We start from the raw sequence: 18,292 nt of genomic DNA on the forward strand, positions 1-18,292 counted from the left end.
TGGATACCCCTCGGTCACAGCGAGGCCGCAGGTCAGCAGCCTGCGTGGGAGGCGGGACCGAGTTCTTGGATACCCCTCTGTGACTGATGGGGAAGCATTAAGACTATTTCCCAGGTGATAGGGGCAGAGTTGGGAGCAAAGCCCAGGTGCCCTGATCGTGGAGAGTGGTGATGAAAGAGTACATGATGGGGTCTGCACATGGCAGCTTGGAGCCAGCTCTGCCACCTTAGGGCTTTGTGACCTGGGCAAGCTGGTAACCTCATGGTCTCATTCATCTCATCTGTAAGATGGGGCTTATACCACGAACGTCAGAAGGTAGTGGTGGAGATCACGTAGGGTTCCGATTGTAGGGCTCAGTACAGTGCCTGGCTTGTGGCAGACTTCCTACCTAGCAGCTGTTCACTGCCCACTCTTCTGGCTCAGAGATGTAACACTGGTTACTGCATGAGACACGCCCTCACCCCACTACAGCTTTTCTAATCCCACAGCCTCACCTCTCAGTGCACCTGCCGTGGACAGGAATCCAGCCTTTGGCTTGACTGGAAACCCCTGGATGAGACTGCGCTTCACGTGCGTCCCCTCTTCCCCTCTCGTTTGCTGCACAGACAGTTGCATGTCCTCAGGGAGGACCTGGCCTTTTTTTAGTTTTGTTACTTTATTTATTTTTTATTATGTTTTTTTCCAGGTTGTGACTTATTGATTTTTTTTTTAAAGTTCTTTGACAAGCAACGTTTTAAAATTTAATGATGTGTAGCTTTGAATTTACTGCTTTAAAATTTTAATGCATTTTTGGTATCTTGGCTAAGAAATATTTGCCTTTTCTCAAGTCATAAAGATATCCTCCCAGTTTTTTAAAAAAGTTATTTTTTAATCGGAGGATAGTTGCTTTACAGTGCTGTGTTAGTTTCTGCTGTACAACAACATGAATCAGCCATACGTATACATGTGACCCCTCTCTCAGGGCCTCCCTCCCACCTTCCCCTCTCCGTGCCACCCGTCTAGGTCAGCACAGAGCACCGAGCTGAGCTCCCTGTGCTATACAGAAGCTTCCTGCTAGTTATCGAGTTTATATGTGAGGTAGCATGTGTATGTCAATGCTACTCTCCCAATTTGGCCCACCCTCTCCTTCCCATGCTCGGTCCACAAGTCCACTTTCTACACCTGCATCTCTATTCCTGCCCTGCAAACCGTGTTTTTTTTTTTTTTTTTAATTTTTTTAAGAGGAGTTGTTTTGATGGTAAAATAGAGAAATAGTCATTTTATTTATTTACTTATTTTGGCCATGCTCTGTGGCATGCAGGATCTTAGTTCCCTGACCGGATGGCACCCGGGCCCTCAGCAGGGAGAGTCCAGAGTCCTAACCACTGGACCGCCAGGGAATGTCCGACCTACCTTTCTTCCTCCCTGAGCCCTGAAACCAGTAGCTGGTGTCTGCGGTGGCCCCGTTTGCCCCGTCCCACCCTTTGTACCATTTTAGTCTCTAGGCAGATAAGGAAGGAACTTGGGCCCTTTCACCAGCTTCGGACTCTGTTGCTTCTGAGCAGGGAACCCAGGAGGGAGCACAGATGTGATGTTATAAACAAAGTGCCTGGCTTCTTAGGAAAAAAGGAAATTGGCAAAGGAGACTGTGATTTGGCTCTAAAATAACTACTGAATGTTCCAGAAGCAAACAGGAGTAGGACTCCTTTTGATTCCAAGCTAGGTTTTTGCTGTGTTTTACCTTCAGCTCTGTTCCTTCACGGCCCCCTCACCCCTCGCCCCAGCCTAAGACTGAGGGCTGTTCTCTGCCTGTCTTGCTCTCGGTGTCTCCTCTGTTGAGTGGGACGTGCACAGAGCTTGACTCTCAGCAAGGACTGAATGGATATTAATTTTTCATCTGAAGAAACAGGATGCTGTGTGTGGAATAAGTGAGACGATTTGTAAAAGTGCCCCGTGCGGGGCTCAGTATACAGCAGGTGCTCAGTAAGTGGGAAACTCAATGGGAAACATAGTTTGCATGCAGGAGGTGCTTAATAAAGGAACAAAGCTAGATAAGTATCCAGCCAGGATTTGGTATACAGGAGGGCCTCAACATTTGAAATCATGCGTGTGAACAGCCCAGCATGGTTCCTGGCACACAGTAGGTGCTTGGTGATTGAGAGCTCCTGTGACAGCACCTGGCAGAACCTGGGATCCTAAATCGGGGTCAGATTTTTCTCTCCCCCATGACTGCCATCAAGCCAGGTTGTCCATGTTTCTCTAAGCCTGGTTCTTCTCCCTCTGGCCCCTCCTTCCCGTGCATCCACATTTCCGTCAAGTGCTCCCTTCTTTCCCAATCTCCTCTTCCAGGAAGTCTTCTCGGATTACCATTAGGCCTCTGACTTTGCCCCCTTCTCTGCCCCCATAGTATCAGGCACTTCGTGGGTGGTGACTGATTTCAGTTCAGTTCAGTTCGGTTGCTCAGTCGTGTCCAACTCTTTACAACCCCACGAATCACAGCACACCAGGCCCCCCTGTCGCCAACTCCTGGAGTTTACTCAAACACATGTCCATCGAGTCGGTGATGCCATCCAGCCATCTCATCCTCTGCCGTCCCCTTCTCCTCCTATCCCTAAATCACTTTGTTAGTGCCTTTGTTAGTGTTCTCAGGCAGCTCCACCAGTGTCTGTGTCCCTCTCAGGTCAATTGTGAGCTCTCTGAGGGCAAAACTCAGCAACACTTTTTAACCATTTTCCCTGAGTCCTGAGTCAGGGCTAACTCTACATGCTGTAGAGCTTGGTCCTGACAACTTAGGCATTTTTCTCATTTTTTTCCTTTTTAGTGGCTTCTAAAGATTGAAAGAAAAAGGTCCCTGGAGAGAGAGGTCTCCGTGTTCCAGGGTTTATGTATAAAGATAGAATAATGAGGAATTTCCTATATAGACCAGTTCTGTTTTCAGGATGTTCTTACTGGCTTAGAATAATGGAAACCTTTTTGTTTAGCTCCAGAGAAAGAGACACATCGGGAACGACATTGTGGCCATCATCTTCCAAGAAGAAAACACACCGTTTGTCCCAGACATGATTGCCTCCAACTTCTTACATGCCTACATTGTCGTGCAGGCCGAGAACCCAGGCACAGAGCCCCCATCCTACAAGGTAAGGAGAAAGTCCCGTTGGAGGAAGGACGTAGAATCAGTAATATCGAGGAACACCAGGGCTTTGTGGCTCCTCAGACCATTCTCCAAAAATGTGATAGATTTCCCATAAATTCTCGGGTTTCTGGGATTTGGGAGCGAGACTCTTGGAGAGCGCCTCCTGAAGTCATCGCATCCATCTTGCTGCCCCTGGGCTTCCCAACCTCTAACTCAGGGGTTGAAGAGCTCCCTGTGTCCCTACCTGGAATCTGGTAGTGCCGTTTCCTAGAGCGGGGAACAGCCAGAGAAGAGTGAAAGAGAAAAAGGGGAGAGGACTGTCAGGAAAGGGGAGTGGAAGGAGGGCGGTAACAAATGAAGGGAAGAAAGAAAAAGGAGAGATGTTCAGGGTGAGAAGGGTGGAGAGCAGGGGGCCTGGTAGACCCTGGCCCCTGGGTGGGTCCTCTGATTTAGCCATTCTGGGCAAATGATCTCAAGTTGAAGACTCACAGCTGGTTGTGAGCATCTGGGTCTAAGCCTTCTGACGCATTGGCTCAGAATCCCTGGGGATGTAGCTGAGCCTCAGCTGCCCTCACCTTACCCTCTCCTGATGGCTGTGTCGCTAACCCTCCCCTTCGCTTCTCTGTGCGGAGTGAGTCCAACTCCCTGGGTAACAGTTTCTCTATATCACAGTGGTGTTGGGATGCCTGGATCCTAGGGACATAGACTGGGGCAGAGTTAAAACGTGGATGTTTGACAGTCTTTGAACTCCTTGTAAATAAGGACAAAATGTCGAGTTCACATGCTTCTTTGTGTTTTCTGGGGAGAGAGGCCACAGCTCAAATTCTCAGAGAGCTCCATGCTCTCCCTTACTGTAAGGGAGAGGGAAAAGGAGCCTGGGAAAAGGAAACCGTAGGCCTGAAATGTTTCCTGTGCATGTGTTTATATTTATTTTTGGTTGCACCGGGTCTTTGCTGCTGACCTCCTGCTTTCTCTAGTTGCGGCGAGCAGAGGCGACTCTCCGCTGCGATGTTTGGGCTTCTCACTGCAGTGGCTTCTCTTGCTGTGGAGTGTGGCCTGTAGGGCGGGAGGGCTTCAGCAGCCGTGGCACACAGGCTCAGTAGCTGTGGCCTGTGGACTCCACAGCACAGGCTCAAAAGTCGTGGTGCATGGGCTTGGTTGTTCCGCAACATGTGGAATCTTCCCAGACCGAGGATCGAACCCGTCTCCCCTGCTTGGCAGGTGGATTCTTATCCACTTTGCCACCAGGGAGGTCTCTGTTTCTCTATAGTAGCTGAGGCCAGTGCTGGTCTCTGGGGTTCCTGAGGCCATAGCACTTCCTAGCCATCTTTACACGGTATCAATTTTGCCTGAATATTTTGGGAAAGAAAAATGCTGTTATATAATCATGTTATATAATTTTTATACTAGTACAAACCCAAGTGTATTAAGTACAAAATTCACATCAGCTTTAAAGCCAAATCAGAGGCTTCAGAATAAAACAAAGCCCAGCCCCCCTAACTCTCTCTTGTTGAGAAGAGCTGATTCCTTTACATGCCCACGTTCAATCCTCTTCTGGTGTTGAGCAGTTTTAGCTGAAAAGTTGGAGAAGCCATGGTTTGGGTGTTTCCTTGAGGGCTTTGACTGACATGGGCAGTCACTTCAAACAGTGGCTTGATTAATTTCTCAGTGGAAGTAAGTGTTCTCATTCAGTGCCTGCCATGTCACTTGGAAGTGACATAAAAAATAGTTTCAGGGAAGGGACAGAAGAGGCCGTGAGTGCAGTTCAACCATCAGGACGCTCAGACAGCCACCTGGGTCCTCTAATAGCCAGTGGAAGCCGAGAAGGCGCCTCAGAGATGTGGAAGAGGAGGGCTCCCAGGCCCTGCCAATCAGTCATTATATGTACATATGGCTCGTCTACTGGCCAAATGAAGCCTCTTGTAGATGTTTTGTATCTGCTTATAGTTCCTGATAGGAAATGGGGTTCAGCTAACTGGCTCTTCAGTTTCCAAGAGCTTTAGCAGAATGGGAAAATAGAAGACAGAAAAAAAATCAGAGATCCAGGGAAGTACCACCCCACCTCCAGTGGTGATGCTGGAAGTCTTTATAAACCAAGTCTCCCCAGCCACAGTCTCTGGTCCCAGGAAATGCACTGTCCTCAGGGAGAGGGTGAGAACCAGAGCTCATAAGGACAGGGGGGCTGCACATGGAATGTGGGACCTCAGGCTCCACCTGCCAGACAGAACTGAAGCCAGAAGGCAAGACCTGTGAGCTGGGGGCTGGGTCCGGGGAGGGGGCGGGACAGGCAGGAAGATTAGCCTTTCACTGTGTTCCCCAAAGCTTTGTCTATCCACACCCCCAGCAGCACTTCAGTGATGGGCAAACTGAGGACATGGTTAGATCCTTCAGGGGGTCCAAGTGTCACCCCTGCGGGCCTAGAAGCTATGGCAAAGGAGGCTGAGATTTCCCTGGGGGCTGAGCAGTGCCGCAGGGGCCCCCCTGGGGAGAACAAACAACTGGAAAGAGGAAGGGGTGAAGGACAGAGGTGGAAATAGGCAGGAAAGGTCCCCACACTGAGAAGCTCTGAAATCCGGGGTTTGGTCCTGGCCCTGCCTCTGACTGCTGTGTGACCTGGGGTCGTTCCTTCCCTCTCTGGGTCTCTGTTGCCTTCTGTGTGAAATGAAGAAGTTGGAGTAGTTCTGATACGCTGAGCAGGGGAAGTAGGGGGAGTTGAGAAAGACGGGCGTGTGTGTGGATTAAGAAGTGGTTTGGGGGAACTCTGTAGTATTTTAGGTGTCCTTTATTAGACAGCATGGAAAATATTAAAAGCTTCGAGTGAAAATGGTTACCCCTTCCTGGGCATCTGATCTTGCCGGACACTGTGCTCGGCCCCCGAAAGCAGTCTTCTTGAGTTCTCCCAAGCCAGGAAGGCTTCCATTAGCCCTGTTTCACAGGCAGGCAGATTGAAGCTGAGAGCTTGCGTCTCATAAAGCCTGAAGCCACCAAGCGTGGAGACAGTGGAGCTGGAGTCCTGTTCCTGTCTGACTGTGGTCTTCATCCCAGAGCTGTCAGGGCACGTGGGAACGTGGACTCACGACCTGGGGTGTGAGTCCCAGAAACATGAAACATCGCATTGGAGTGTGTTTCACATGTGAATTTCATCCTTAACCTGCTAACTTGAAACTCCAGCTGAACCATCATTAGGAGTCCCTCCCCTCCCAGACTCTTCAAGTTCTGCAAAAGCATCAGGAATCTTGTGTGAAGCAGACCACAGGGGTGGGCTGCTATCTGTGTACCTGCTTCCCTTCACTACTGGTCTGTTGCTTGGGCAACCTTGTGGTCCCCTAAGGCTTCCAGGCCACGCTTGGACAGACAGGATCTTAGTAAGCCTGAAGTCCCTGGAGGCTCCCTGCCTCCCTGGCGCATCCTCGTTACCCACAGGCCCATGCGTCCTTCCGCTTTCTAGTCCTGAAGAGTCTCTCCCCAGAGTCACCTGCTGCCTCTCTCCTTCTGAGCCCTGCCCCCACCCCTGCAGGGAGGCCTTGGCTGGATTTAGAAAACAGGAAGGTGAGGTTGTGTTTAGGCAGCTTCTGCTTTCAACTCAACCGTCCCCAGGAAGAGGGAACAACAGAGGCTCGGACGTTTGGCTGGAAAAGGGTCAGGAGATGGAGCATGTGGGGTCGAGAATGGCCGTCAAAGGAAGGCTCCTCTCTCCTTTCCGTGGGCTTGTCTGGCTGGGCGACTGGGGTGGATTTAAGAGTGTGTCTTCCCCAGTCAGCACAGACTGCTCTAACGCACGCCTGAGAAGGAGCGGGCACGGGATGGGAAGAAGGGAGAGCAGAGCCTGGCCTCTGGCCTCATCTCCATCAGTAGCCCCTCAGTGGCCTTCCCCTCCCCTCCCCCCAGTTTTGGCTCCACGGGTGGAATTCTTGACTTGTGCCATGGCTGCACGGTGGGTGGCGGAGGGGGAACAGTTCGGCGGCTGGAACCAGCCAGAAATCACGTCAGTCAAACACACACCATTTCCTGACTCGGGGCACTGCAGGGGTGGGGGGTGGGAGTGGCAGCAGCTGCGAGGACAGCCCTGCGCTTGGGGAGAGAAAGTCATATCGACCGGCCCTCTCTGGCTCCCGCCCCTCCAGACCCTGGCAGGACCTTTGCTTGGCCGGGCTCCGAGCTGCCTGCTCACCCCGCCTGGCAGACTCTCTGCATCTGCCCTACTTCACAGGCCCGGGAGGCTGGCGGCGGACCAGCACTGGGCTCACGTTAGCAGCCGCTAGGGAATGGGAGAGGGCAGAGTCTCCAGAGAGGCCTGCAGCCTCTCTGGAGGTGAAACCAGGGCACCTCCGTGCAGAGGTGGAGGAGAGGTGCAGGCGTGGGGCCTGTCCCAGGCCTGGGAGACCCCAGAACACCTCGGTGCCCCCTCTCACCAAGTTCCTGCTCAGCAGGCGGGCCGGAGGTGCACACCCTACCCAGAGCCTGGGGCACCCCCATGCAGAGCACCTTGGTGTCCCCCCACCCCTCATTCCCAGCCTCTCTGTGTCCTCTCTGTAGAGTAGCATCCCAGTCGAATGAGGTAATGAGATAGCATCTCCTGGGCTCTTGTTACTGCCTTAGAATTAGGACTCCCAGCCTGGGCTCTGGTGCTCTGTTAGTTCAAGCCTCACCTAGTCTCACCGATGCTTTGTATCTGAGACCAGGGCTCCTGAACACCAGTCCACCGACAGCACAGAAACTCTTAGGTGCGTTCGAATAGTTACAGACTCCTGGCTTCACCCCAGAGCTGCTGATTCAGTAGGCTCAGGGTGGAGCCCCTGCCATTGGTGTTTATTTTTAAACACTTGAAGGGATTTTGAAGTCTGGCTAGGTTTGGGAATCAATGTTGTGGGAGAGAGCCCCAGAGCAGGATTGGGAAGCTTTGGATTCTCTGTTCATCTCTGGGGTTCATCTCTGGAGCCTTTGCAGGGTTGGCTCCACAGCTCTGGGCACCTGGTTCCTCATCAGGGATCCAGGGCTGATAATCCTCCCTGTGTCCTCTCTGTAGGGTTAGCATCCCAGTCGAATGAGGTAATGAGATAGCATCTCTTGGGCCCTTGTTACTGCCTTAGAATTAGGGTTCCAGGCTGCTCCTCAACCCTGTCCAGGTGTCTGGCGTCCGGCCTCAGGAATGCAGAGGAGGGCATGTGGATGGTTCTATGCCATCCAGCCCCGCTTCTAGGAACAGTGACTCCGGTGTGCTGGCGATGGCTCAGGAGGCACCTTACTGTGTTCTCGGAAGGGGCGGAGGGAGAAGGGAAGTAGATCCCCCTGGATCGGGGCTCTGAACACGCGTCATCCTCAGCTGCGTTTCCTCCCTCCTGGCCCACACCACGCCCCTCTGTGTTTCAGGTCTCAGTCACCGCCCGGGAAGACGTGCCCGCCTTCGGCCCACCCCTGCCCAGCCCCCCTGTTTTCCAGAAGGTAAGAAATTCTCCTTTCTGCCCCTCTCATATCTGAGACTCTAGGTTTCCACACCTGAGTGGCAGGGAGTGCAGGGGGCCGAATTGGGCTGGAACTTTCAGGAGCACCTGCAGCAGGGTCAGGGGAATCTCCTCGTGTGGGGTCTCGCCCCACCTCTCCTTGTGCTGCCAGCCTGACCCGCACAGGGTCTTTTGTCAGGCTGTTTGACGCTGGGGTTACCTTTCTGCCAAAAGAAGGGTTTTATGCCATGATCCAGTCCCAGGAGCCCTGGGCACAGATGGCTTGCCGTCATGGAAATGCCACTGTGGGGTGTGAGGGTTGGTTTCCCAGCCCTGGGGAAGCTGGTTTCTGCGCTGGTATCTTAGCAGGTGGGCTTGGGCTGGGCTAGAGACGATGAAGTGTCAGACCTTTGAGGGGCTCTTCCCAGACCCTCTATTCCGCCTACCACTTCCTGTGGCTGAAGCCCCTTGAGCAACAACAGGTATAAGGGTGGGATGTCTTGTCTGTTCCAGGGCCCGGAGTTTAGGGAGTTTCTGCTCACCAAGCTCACCAACGCGGAGAACGCTTGCTGCAAGTCGGACAAGTTTGCGAAGCTGGAGGTGAGAGCGTGGTTTCTGATCTTCCTCCTGCCCTCCCGGATAGCCTTTTCTTGGGGGGTCTGTTCTTGGGGGCTGTTTAAGACGGGGAAGCACCATCTTTGCCCCTCAGAGCCTTCAGCCTTGTGCTGGTATGGAGCTCTTTCTTCTTGTGGGAACTCCATCCAAACTTTAGGTCTAGTCAGCCATTCTCTGATCAGCACCTACTGTGTGTTGGACTCTGTTCTGTTCCCTGGGGTCCTGGGGTCCTGGAGACAGAGTTTCTGCCCTTAAAGAGCTTGTAGGCTGGTGGGACACAGATAGGATGCAGTGCACTAGACTGTGAAGGAGGCCGGTACTGAGGCCGCTTCTGCATCTGGGGAACGGAGGGTGTGTTCAGGGAAGGCTTCTTGGAGGAAGTGGCCCTTGAGCTGCTGAATCTGGATATCTGATAAATCTTTTGCCGGGAAGAAAGAATGAGAATGGTTATGCCAGGCGTGAGAAACAGAGAGCATGAGCAAAGGCCAGGCAGATTCAGAGCATGACTTTGTGAGCATGACTCTAGAGGATTGAATGTGGCCTAAGCATTCATGTGGAGTCTGGAATGGTGGGAGGCCCCTTTGGCAATGCTAGGGGGTCAGATCAAGAAAGACTTCCAGCTAGAGGTGATGGGGCCCTAATAAAATACAGGAGGGTGTGGGAGAGAGGGGAGATTGAAAGGGAAGAGGGCAGGAAGGGTGGCCAGTTAGAAGCTATTATGGGAGTCCAAAAGACATAGTGACAGCTGCTTATACTGGGCCTAGGACATGGTTAGAATCAGAAAGACATGATGTTTATAAGGGTATGGGGAAGTGGGTTTGTGAGGTGGCTCTTGAGCCTTTGGCTTGGGCTCTTTGCTAACATGGGTACCACTGGAGATGGGTTCTATCTAGACCTGCTATTTGGAGGTGCTCACAAAGGCTAGGTTGCTGGAAGAGTCTCTTCTGGTCTGTGTGAATGCCCTCCCTCCACTGCCGCCCCCCGCCCTGCCCCTGACAATGAAGGCTATATACATGGCCCTGGATAAACATTTGGATGGAGAAGAGCTCTGGGTAGTTGGGTACATGGAGGTGGCGCCTGGGGCAGAGATCTGGGCGGGGAGTCATCAGGGCAGAGCCGTGGGAGGGCAGGATGGTCCAGGGAAAAGGGGCAGAGGGTAGAGGGCAGAAGGCCTGAGTTAGCTGCAGCATTTGTGAGTGTGGAGCCCAGACAGGAGGTAGGTCCACACCGTCGCCCGGATGCAATTGATCAGAATAGCAGCCCTTGGGCCAGGTGTCTAGATCCCCCCAGGGAGAGGGCACGCCTCTGCCACCAGTGCCAGCTTCACAACGCCCCTTTTCCCTTCCAGGACCGGACGAGGGCCGCCCTCCTGGACAACCTTCATGATGAACTCCATGCCCACACTCAGGCCATGCTGGGACTGGGCCCCGAAGAGGACAAGTTTGAGAATGGGGGCCATGGGGGATTCCTGGAGTCTTTTAAGGTACAGGCACAAGAGTGGCTGGCTATTGCTAGGGCAGCGATGTGTGTGGGGGTGGACCCCCGGAAGACAGCAGGGCAAAGTCCTCGTGATCCTGACCCCAGAGCCCAAGTGCCAGCCAGAGGGGGGCGGGCAGCAGGGGCATCACAGGTGTTTGCAGAGGGCAGGGGCATCAGGGAATGTGAGTAGTCAGAACACCAACAGTGTCTCTGGCCATCTTCTACCTCCTTTCTTTGATCTGTATCATCTCCTCCTGGCCTGGTCTGGTAGGCAGAGACAGGGGAAGCGTTAGCAGCAGGAGAGGAGCCTGTGCAAAATAAGAACATTACTGCTTTCATCTGCCTCTTTCTGTGGTCGGGGACGCCAGGGCAGGATGATAGCAGAGGCAAGGACACAAGCCCTAGGGGTCTCTGGCAGCCAGTGTGGGAGACTGCAAGGGTTGTTCCCAACTGGCAGGGCAGTGGAGAACCTGGCCAGGGCCTGTGGGATGGAGTTACAGGCAAGTCCTTGTGGACTTTGCAAAGTGGAGACTTTTCTAACCGGAGAGTGCTACTAAAATAAGTAGTGAACCTCCTGTCTCTGGAAGTGTTCAAGTCGGGCTTTGACAGACACTTGGGATAAAAGGTTAATCATCACATGCTTGCCAAGTGCTGGTTGGTCTACCCAGTGTTTACACCCATCCTCCAATTTGAGCTTGGCTGTCAGCTTGTGCAGTTGGCAGAACTTGGGTCTTATTATCGGATTGATCAAAAAGGTCATTTGGATTTTTCCATAACATCTTATGGGAAAACCCGAACGAATTTTTTGACCAAATCAATATTTTTCACTCACATACCAGGGGATAGACTGAGTGAGACCAAAGGGCTGCTCGAAATGTTACCCCTGCAGAAGAGGTGGAGCCTTGTTTCAAACCCAGGTTTTCTGGTTTTTAGGTCTGTGTTCTGCTGGATTGCCCATTGCAGAATGATTTATAAAGCTGCCATTTTGGTGGCAGTATGTGTGAGGTTGGGTTGGACCTGCCCATATTAGAATCCCAGCCCTATGTGATCCTGGGCATGGTCTTTAAAGTCTCTGAGCTGTGGATTTCTTACCGACAATACAGGGATGATCAATAGGACCTCTGTCGTGGAGTCAGTGGGAAAACTCATTGAAATGATGCCTGGAAAAGTGCATGTGGCCTGGAATACAAGAAGTGCTCAGTGGAAGTGTTAGCTGGTATTACTGTTTTCATGGAAAGTGAAAGCTTAATGCACATGATCCCATCAAAAGCCTCCCGACTGCCTTCTGTGCCCTGTGAGGAAGGCTGTTATTATGGGCATGATAATCTTGGTTTGATAATTCACACTCAGTTTTAATAATGATGGGTGTGATTTTACATGTGAGGAAGCTAAGACTCAAAGAGACAAAGCAGTTTGTCCCAAGTCACCCAGCAGACACGGGAGTTAAATCTGGGTCTGCCAAATTCCAAAGGCTCTTGTTCTTAACAGCTACATGACACTGCCTCCTGGTTCCCGACTCTGTTAGGACTCCACCCATGCTAGCCTGGCCTGGACAAGCCTGGGGTCCATCCCTGGCTGCCAGGCTGGACTGCAGAGAGCAGGGCAGGGCTCGGCTCTGCTGATCTAGTTGGGGCCAGCTGCTGAGATTCCTCACAGGGGTGGGGGTAGGAGCCAAGCTGCTTGCTGAGGCTGGCGGGAGATTCCTGGGGCATCTGTTTCAGTCCTGATGGTCAGAGCCAGGCAGGGTGAAATAGAAACTGGGAGATCAAGAAGAAAGGGGGATGAGGGATAAGAGACGAGATGAAAGGGGAGGAAGGAGGAAGCCAGGTTGGCTAGCCCAGCCAAGAGAGGGGTGACCATACCAGGTAATTGGGAAAACCTTTGTAGGCTCCCCCCATCCCCCATCACAGCAAGCACATCAAGCTGTTCCTGAGTCCTACAGTCAATGTAATTCATGTAAGACTCGAGCTGCAGTTGGCTAGCTAACATCATGCTGTATATTGCAGACATGTAATGAAACCTTTGTTGCTTTCGGTTTTGCAGGTTTTTTTCTGTATCGAGGAGTTAATAATTAGTTTTTTAGATTTCAAATGTTTCTATAACCTGAAAAAGCGTGTAGGCTGTGGACAGTGGATAAAATGGCCCCAGCAGCTACAGACAGGTTGTGGGTCTAAGGGAGAGTGGCCTGAGGCCATTTGTTCAGGCTCTTGCCTCCAGCTGGGGAAGCAGTAGTATCTTTGACTCCAGGGGGTCCAATTAAAGGGCTTTTCCAAGAGAGATGCTTCAAGACTTTATCATTGCTCATCTTTGATCCTGTAATCCAGGGAATCCATCTTTTCAACCCTAAATCCTTCCAACTGTAGGCTGAAGATAGACTCGCTTCTGCTTTCTGCTTCCCTGTCTGTCTTTGAGGTAGCACTGTCGGGTAAGGGGACAGTCATGTCACGGTCACCGTCATGGTCAGTCACATGGTCAGTCACACCGAGTAAGCCTTCAGAGCTCTGCCAGTTATGATCAGCTTCTTTTTTGCAAACCTTGCTGGGAACTCAAGTTCTTTCTCCCTGTCCCTTCCATCGTTGCCTGCATGCCTCCCAAGCTGGGGGCAGGCCAGGTGTAGTGGCATGAAGCCCAGTAGATGGGAGGGTTCTGATGTTTGGGCCGTGCCTGTGACCTTGCCTTGGGTCTGACCCAGCTCAGGAAACCGTCTCTAGTTTTGGTATTTCTTTAGGGGCCACTTGAGTGGAGTTGGGTGTCAGAATCACTGGCATTCCCTTGGAACTCCTCACTCAGACCTCCGTGGAATCTTTCATAGGAACGGTGCAGGAAATGACCTCAGGAAGAAAAGTTGCGTGTTTCATCTCTCTCCTGTCAAATTTCTCATCTCATAGGCACGTGGAAACAGAACTGAGAATTCCCAGGACTGAAAGCCATGTCAGTCCTCTCTCCCCTGGCCTCTGTGATTGTTCTTCTTCCACCTCCAGGGCAGACCCATCACTGCCCTGGGCTGTGCTGCCCGGCACACTACTTAGAATAGCTCTTCACCTGTTACTTCAATCCCCTTGGCTCTCATTTAAGCTTTTCTCTCATGAGAAACAGAACCATTCGTTTGTGAGCATCAAGGCATGCTTTTCAAACTGAGATGCTTAGAGATATTCTGAGGAATCTGCCTGTTTACAAACCCTTTGAAATTTTGCACTTTTGCTTTAGATGAGTATCTATCTCACCTGCTTCGCAGGTGGCGCTGGTAGTAAAGAACCCGCCTGCCAATGCAAGAGACATAAGAGACGTGGGTTCAGTCCCTGGGTCGGGAAGATCCCCTGGAGGAGGGCATGGCAACCCACTCCACTAGCCTTGTCTGGAGAATCCCATGGACAGAGGAACCGGGTGGGCTACATTCCATGGGGTCGCAAAGAGTCAGACACGACTGAAGTGACTTAGCACGCATATACGCATAAGTATCCATCTATCTGTACGTGCATATTTCTAATTATAGAGGCTAAACTTTTACCTTGAAACTCACCATTAAAAGATATTTCTATGGACTAGGTAGGTATATTGCAGATACAGTCCAGGGACCACTGTTGTTGGAGGTCTGTGAACATATTTTTGGAGGCTTGCAAGAAGACTTCTTTAAAAGGAGTGTACATTACTGAAAAACAGTGACCTCTCGACTATTGTTCTCGAATGCCATTCTGAACCACTGCCACCTATTGATGAAGTTTTTATTCGTCCTGGCGGGCTACAGTCCAAAGGGGTGCAAAGAGTCGGAGATGACTGAGTGACAAAGCATGCACACAATAAAAGGAAAAGAGTGATGATACTTGATGTATCCACATGCTATGTGAAAGAAAGTGAAAGTCGCCCAGTCGTGTCTGACTCTTTGCAGCCCCGTGGACTGAATTCTCTAGGCCAGAATACTGGAGTGGGTAGCCTTTCCCTTCCCTACTGGATCTTCCTGACCCAGGAATCAAACTAGGGTCTCCTGCATTGCAGGCAGATTCTTTACCAACTGAACTATCAGGGAACTAATACCCCTACCAATTGAGCTATCAGGGAATTAATACCCCAAGCAAGAAACACAGAGCTAGCCCGCTAGCTAGCTAACCCTCCGCTGACCTCATCATGAAGAAGGGGGATGAAGGACCATGGAGGGGATGGTCACGCAGTGTCAGGGGAACTGGGACCACAGCAACCAGGGAGTGGTCAGGTGACTTCCCAACCTCTGAGGGTATGTGGTAGGTGATGCACTGGTCTTCTCTGACCCCTAGTGGCAGGAGAGGAGCACCGAGCTGCAGAAATCCCTGTAGAAATCCCTACAGGCAGGGCAGCCCTGTAGCTTGTGGCTTGGAGCTCTGGTCTGTCGAGGTGGAGATGCAGAGGGATATTTCCTTATCCCACTGGGCTGCTAGAGGGACCGAAGACCCATTATGGACCTCAGTACTTCCTGACTAGGAGCCATCCCAGCAGGCCAGCAATTAGCACCTTTCTCTCCAAGGCCCTTCCCTACCTCTGGTGCTTGCCAGAGTATCAGTAGGCATGTCCCCATTAGTGCTCATGTCTGGGCACTGTGTCTTGAGTTTGTTAAACTGGAACACCACAAAACCCATCTGTAAGCATGATAGGTTTGTGGTTGACCTGGAGGAGATGTGCTTCCTCCATGATGCTAACTGGTACTCAGCTCCCTTCCCCAGCTGAAATGAAGTGACGTGAGCAGGTACCCAGAAAGTGACTCCCTCTCTCTTTTCTGACTCTCCCAGAGGAGAACTCATTTGAAGGTAAGCCAGGTGAACTGAGGGCTGGGAAACCCTAGTGACTGGGGATGGCGATGCAACCGGAGGTGGTTGGCTGGTAGGAGAGCAGACTGTGAGTACAGGTAGGGATAGTTGTGTGAATTGGGAATAGACGAGTCAGAGACTCCAAGGGCTGGAAATCTTAAAATTTCAGATCAGTGCACAGAAAACCTTTCCAAAGGTCATGCTGTCCGCTGCTGGCACAGGCAGCCTTAAAAGCATGAGCTTGTCCGTGGGAAGCAGAGGGACGGTGCACTGGATGTACTGGAGTGAGTGGGAACAGGTCCAGTCAGTCCCTGCAGGGCTGATGCTCCTGCAAAGGTTTCATGCGCCTTTGCACCCTTGCCTTCTTCTTTCTACAGCACTGCCCTCCGCTCTTGTCTTCACCCTTTACCTTCTGCCCAACTTGAGAAGCCTGGTGCTTCCAGCTCTATAGCAGGTTGAAACTGATGGAATACTTTAGACCATGTCACTGGGTGATTTTGTCCGAATCAAGCATTATTTTAGGGTTTGGAGGGAGCCATTGTCTTGCTCTCCTTTGGTCCCTAAGGGTGGAGGAGGAGGGCTGACCCCGAGCATGCAGGTATCACACCAGGTGTCCAGCACACCCATGTCATCCTCATGTTTATGGGCCAGAGGACTGTCTCCGGGAGGTTCACATGCTGTACTGGGAAGAACCAGGATGCAAACCCTCTTCTGTTTGCTTTGAGCAGCAGATGGCTGCCCTGCACATCCCTAGAATTCCCTGTCAGTCCATTATCTATCATTCTTGTCTTGTTGACTCAAACAGCGGCATCAGGGGCATTCAAGAAGTTTCTTCCCTGACATCACTGTTGGAGATTTTGTGTGTGTGTGTGGTGGTGGTGGTGGAGGGAGGTGCTAAAGCTTCATGGTTTCTGATCACCTTCAGTCCATCAACCAGTTGAATTATATGTTGAATCTGAACCACTTTTGGGATCCTGGAGCCCTTCTGTTTAGAGACCAGGTTCTGAGTTTGGGTCCTGGCTCCATCTCTTACCTGCAGTGTGACCTGGGTCATCATTTACCTCTAGGGACCTTTTCTATTGGTGCTGTCCTCTCTGCATCTGGGAATGGCAGGATTCCATAAGATCATGTATGTGGAGCTCAGTAGACCAGATACCATCACACAGGGCTTATTACCCATGTCAGATGTTCTCTGGAAAGAGACCGCAGGGAACACATCAGAACATAAATGACTAGTTGACATGGCGTTGTTGATGGCCAGTGTTGGTGGCACCTGAGGGCACCCATGGAATGAAGCGATGTTGAGATTGATGGAGCACTTGATTCATTTAAGGATCGTTGATATTTATCTGGGGACTCCCTAGCATGGTACCCTGCTTTCCCTGCCTTCAGTTCTCCATAAGGTCCGTGACTTAATGATCTTCGCATGATGAAATGAACAGAATGTGGTGGCTGTTTTAACCATGTTGCAGTAAACTGTTGCTCAGTGATTCTAGAGCCTAGACAGGGAGAGAGGAGGAGAGAGATGAGATCCCTTAAGGGGTGTCTTTCGCTCAGACGGGAGAGGCTAGGTGGCATGAGGAATGGGAGGTTGGTAGGTTTCATGCTTATTTGCAAACAGTGCTCCTTCCTGAACCAGCTTCTCTTGTCAGGACGGAAAGGCAGGCAGGTTGTGGTTCTCAACAGAGCCTGACCTTGAGGAGACACCCCCAGGGGGTCTGCTGTGTGGGTTGGGGGCACCATTCCTGCTGATTTCTTGGGACCACCGTGCTGCAGACCAAGCTCTTCTCTCGATACTTTAAGGGAGGGAAGGAGGTTAGCTCTTCCACATGAGACTATCTGGAGGTTGGCTCGTGGAGTGTGTAAGCTGACACATGCGTGTGCAAGTGTGGGAATGAACCCCGTGAGGATGGGAGCTGTGTCTACATGTTCATCCTTCCACGTCAATTTTCTGAAGCTGAGGTTCTACTGGCTCACACAATAAGGAAAGTCCATTAGCTCACTTCAAACAGGGCCTGAGGTGGCTCATGGTCATCCAGGTTTCTTCTCCTTTCCCCTCTGGCATCCTCAGCTCGTCAGCTTCGTCCCTCAGGCTTGATGCCTCTTGGCCTCCAGGTGGCTGCTATGGTTTTAGAAGCAGACATGTCACATTTCTTTTGGGGGTCATTGAGGAAACCTTTCCCCAAAGCCCCCAGAAGGCATTCCCTCATGTTCTACTGGCAGGGGGATGAGGGGGTTATGATTTAGTCCTTTGTCTCAAGGAGGAAGAGGGGACATTGGACAATGGTGGCTCTGCTACCAACAAGCGACGTGGCAGTGGAGGGGAAAGGCACCTATTTGTGAGCAACTAAGGCAGTGCGTGCATGTACGTTTGTATGTGGACCTGAGGCCCCGGGGCCCTGAACAGCTACTGAACGCAGAGGGCGCCCCCCACTGGCCCTGGGTCTTTGGCGTCACCCTACTTTTAAGGAACGTGTCCTGTTCCCCCAGCTGACGCGTATGCTTCTTGGGGGTAGGGGCTGAGTCTTCAACTCTTTTGACTCCCTTCCCTTAAATCTCCTTATTTCTGGCACAGTGCTGGGCACACGGGAGTCACACAACAGATCTTATCACTGACATTAGAGTAGCCGCATACGTGGGCTATTTATGATGCGTGGGCCCTCTGTGTGCAAGCTCACCAGAGCCCTGCGGTGTAGATCTCCTCCATCTCACTTCACAGGTAAGTCTCAGAAAAGCCGAGGAACCTACCAGGGACACCAGCTGATAGGTGGTGGAGCAGAGAGTCCAGATATAGTCCTGGCAGTAGGACCCTGGCACTCCATGCTGGTGATCTCTAAGCTGCATTGCCTCCTGGCTGTATTATTGAGTCA

General features: G+C 51.7%; 1 protein-coding gene across 6 annotated transcripts in view; it reads left to right on the forward strand.

Moving 5' to 3' along the window:
* The window catches only part of RAP1GAP2 (RAP1 GTPase activating protein 2), a 217,756-nt gene that overhangs the window by 183,054 nt on the left and 16,410 nt on the right, over nucleotides 1-18,292 (forward strand). For all 6 annotated transcript variants that reach the window (XR_003506667.1, XM_027516682.1, XM_027516683.1 and 3 more), the window contains 4 exons: nucleotides 2,961-3,116; nucleotides 8,483-8,554; nucleotides 9,067-9,153; nucleotides 10,517-10,651. Coding sequence is in view for 5 of the 6 variants with exons in the window: in XM_027516682.1 (XP_027372483.1) it covers nucleotides 2,961-3,116; nucleotides 8,483-8,554; nucleotides 9,067-9,153; nucleotides 10,517-10,651 (450 nt within the window). In the remaining variant the exon portion in view is untranslated. The remainder of the gene's footprint in view (nucleotides 1-2,960; nucleotides 3,117-8,482; nucleotides 8,555-9,066; nucleotides 9,154-10,516; nucleotides 10,652-18,292) is intronic.

This window comes from Bos indicus x Bos taurus, chromosome 19 (genome assembly GCF_003369695.1).
Source record: "Bos indicus x Bos taurus breed Angus x Brahman F1 hybrid chromosome 19, Bos_hybrid_MaternalHap_v2.0, whole genome shotgun sequence".
NCBI classification, from domain to species: Eukaryota; Metazoa; Chordata; class Mammalia; order Artiodactyla; family Bovidae; genus Bos; species Bos indicus x Bos taurus.